The sequence below is a fragment of the Colobus angolensis genome, unplaced genomic scaffold (genome assembly GCF_000951035.1).
Source record: "Colobus angolensis palliatus isolate OR3802 unplaced genomic scaffold, Cang.pa_1.0 Scaffold11, whole genome shotgun sequence".
Classification (NCBI taxonomy): domain Eukaryota; kingdom Metazoa; phylum Chordata; class Mammalia; order Primates; family Cercopithecidae; genus Colobus; species Colobus angolensis.
In genome coordinates this window covers 8,662,277-8,663,961 of record NW_012112030.1, presented here as the reverse complement: position 1 = coordinate 8,663,961, position 1,685 = coordinate 8,662,277, and the positions used below count along the sequence as shown (strand labels likewise).

Sequence of the window (1,685 nt, the reverse complement as noted above, 5' to 3'; positions counted from 1 at the left end):
ACTCCAGAGGCCAGCTTCTTGTTCTACTTGTCTCTAACAGGCTGGATGATTTTAAGCAAGATCTGAGCCTTAAGGAACTTACCTATTCTATCAAGGGTATAATCTGGAAAATCTTGCATGTTCCTTACAGTTATAATATCCTATGATTCTCCCCCACCTTTCTACAAGGGATTCGCTGCCTAGCCAGGCTGTGTCTGTACCTTGAGTGATTTCCTCTTGAGAGTAGGCTCTGTTCTCCACACCATAGCTCTTCTTCATGAGTTGAGGTTTACAGAAAGAATCCTCAACAGGATAATCCATGGGGTTTCGTTGCTTTGTGAGCAGCCAAAACTCAGGACTAACATAAGCCAACAGAAAGACCCAGCCATTGGCAACCAAGGCAGAGCTGAGGATGGTGTCATCCCACCTGCGGTCAAAGTCAGGAAGCATGAGCAGGGTGATCCAGGCCACCCAGATGGCAATGGAGAGGAGCATCGTGAGGTAGATGTGAGCCCCATGTCTCTTCCAGCCCGTGAAGGAACCACAGAAGGCGAAGGAGGACATGAGGAAGGTCAGCGCCATCAGGAAGAGGACATAGATGAGCAGGAGGACAAAGTCTTCATTGCGACGAGGAGCGGAAAGCTCAGAAAAGACATTGACGTTGGTCCTATTCATGGTCAGGACAATATATTCGATAGCGATGACATCCTGGACGAGGCTGAAGCCCACGGCGAGACCCAGAATCACCAACAGGGAGAGGGGCTTCCTCCCCCGGACGAGCTGGGTCAGATTGAGAGCATGAGCCAGCAGGCAGGAGAAGCAGATGGAGAAGAGGATCCCAAAGAGGAAGAAGCGCGTGGGTCCCGTGCTCCCGTCCAGTCTGATGATGAAGGCGAAGGTGAGGCCAAAGATGCCCAGCACACCCAGGAGGAAGAGAAACTGAGTGGGGAGCATTTTTCGCCTATTGGAGTCCTGCACCTTGCAGACGAGGAGTGGGAGAGCAAGCATGAAGGCCACCGAGGTCACAACCCCGGCTGCGGCCAGCGTTTCTAGGACGATGCCCCAAGCTTCAGCCTTATCACAAAGTCTGTGGTACCTGGATATCAGGCCTTTGCGGCAACCATCAGGGACTGTTGTAGCCATTCTGGACCTGCAGAAAAGGAATGTTGGAGTGAGGAGAAGGTGGTGAGTCTCCTAACACAGTCCTCAGACATAGAAGATTAAAAAAGGATTAGGAAACCAATTTTGCATGTTTAGCCAGGGTTTTGACTTTGAGCTTACTACATTAAGTAAAGCTACTAACTTTCCCCTATCTCCTGTAGTAAATTCTAAAACTTGTTGAAGAACAGGAAGAAATCTCGTATGTCCCTTCCCCCAGTTGAACTATCTTAATAGTTACCTTAAAGCCAGAGTACCTGAACACTCTGAAGAGGTATTTTGAAGCTTAATTTCAAAAACCTTCACAGGACTGGACGTGTTGGCTCATGCTACTGTAATCCCAGCACTTCGGGAGGCTGAGGCAATGGGATCATTTGCTCTCAGAAGTTTGAGACCAGACTGGGCAACGTAACAAGACTCCATCTTTATATGAAAAATTAGCTGGGCATGGTGGCACGCACCTGTAGTCCCAGCTACTCAAAAGGTTGAAGTGGGAAGATTGCTTGAGCCCAGAAGTTCAAGGATGCAGTGAGCAATGATCACATCAC

At 49.0% G+C, this 1,685-nt stretch overlaps 1 protein-coding gene across 2 annotated transcripts in view; it reads right to left on the bottom strand.

The window, feature by feature from the left end:
* The window catches only part of GPRC5A (G protein-coupled receptor, class C, group 5, member A), a 22,334-nt gene that overhangs the window by 5,212 nt on the left and 15,437 nt on the right, over window positions 1-1,685 (bottom strand). The window contains exon 2 of one of the 2 annotated variants that reach the window (XM_011953936.1): window positions 201-1,129. In XM_011953936.1, the coding sequence (XP_011809326.1) occupies window positions 201-1,122 (922 nt within the window). In that variant the 5' untranslated portion in view covers window positions 1,123-1,129. Of the gene's footprint in view, window positions 1-200; window positions 1,374-1,685 lie in introns of those variants that run through there. The other variant, XM_011953943.1, reaches the window with a different exon arrangement.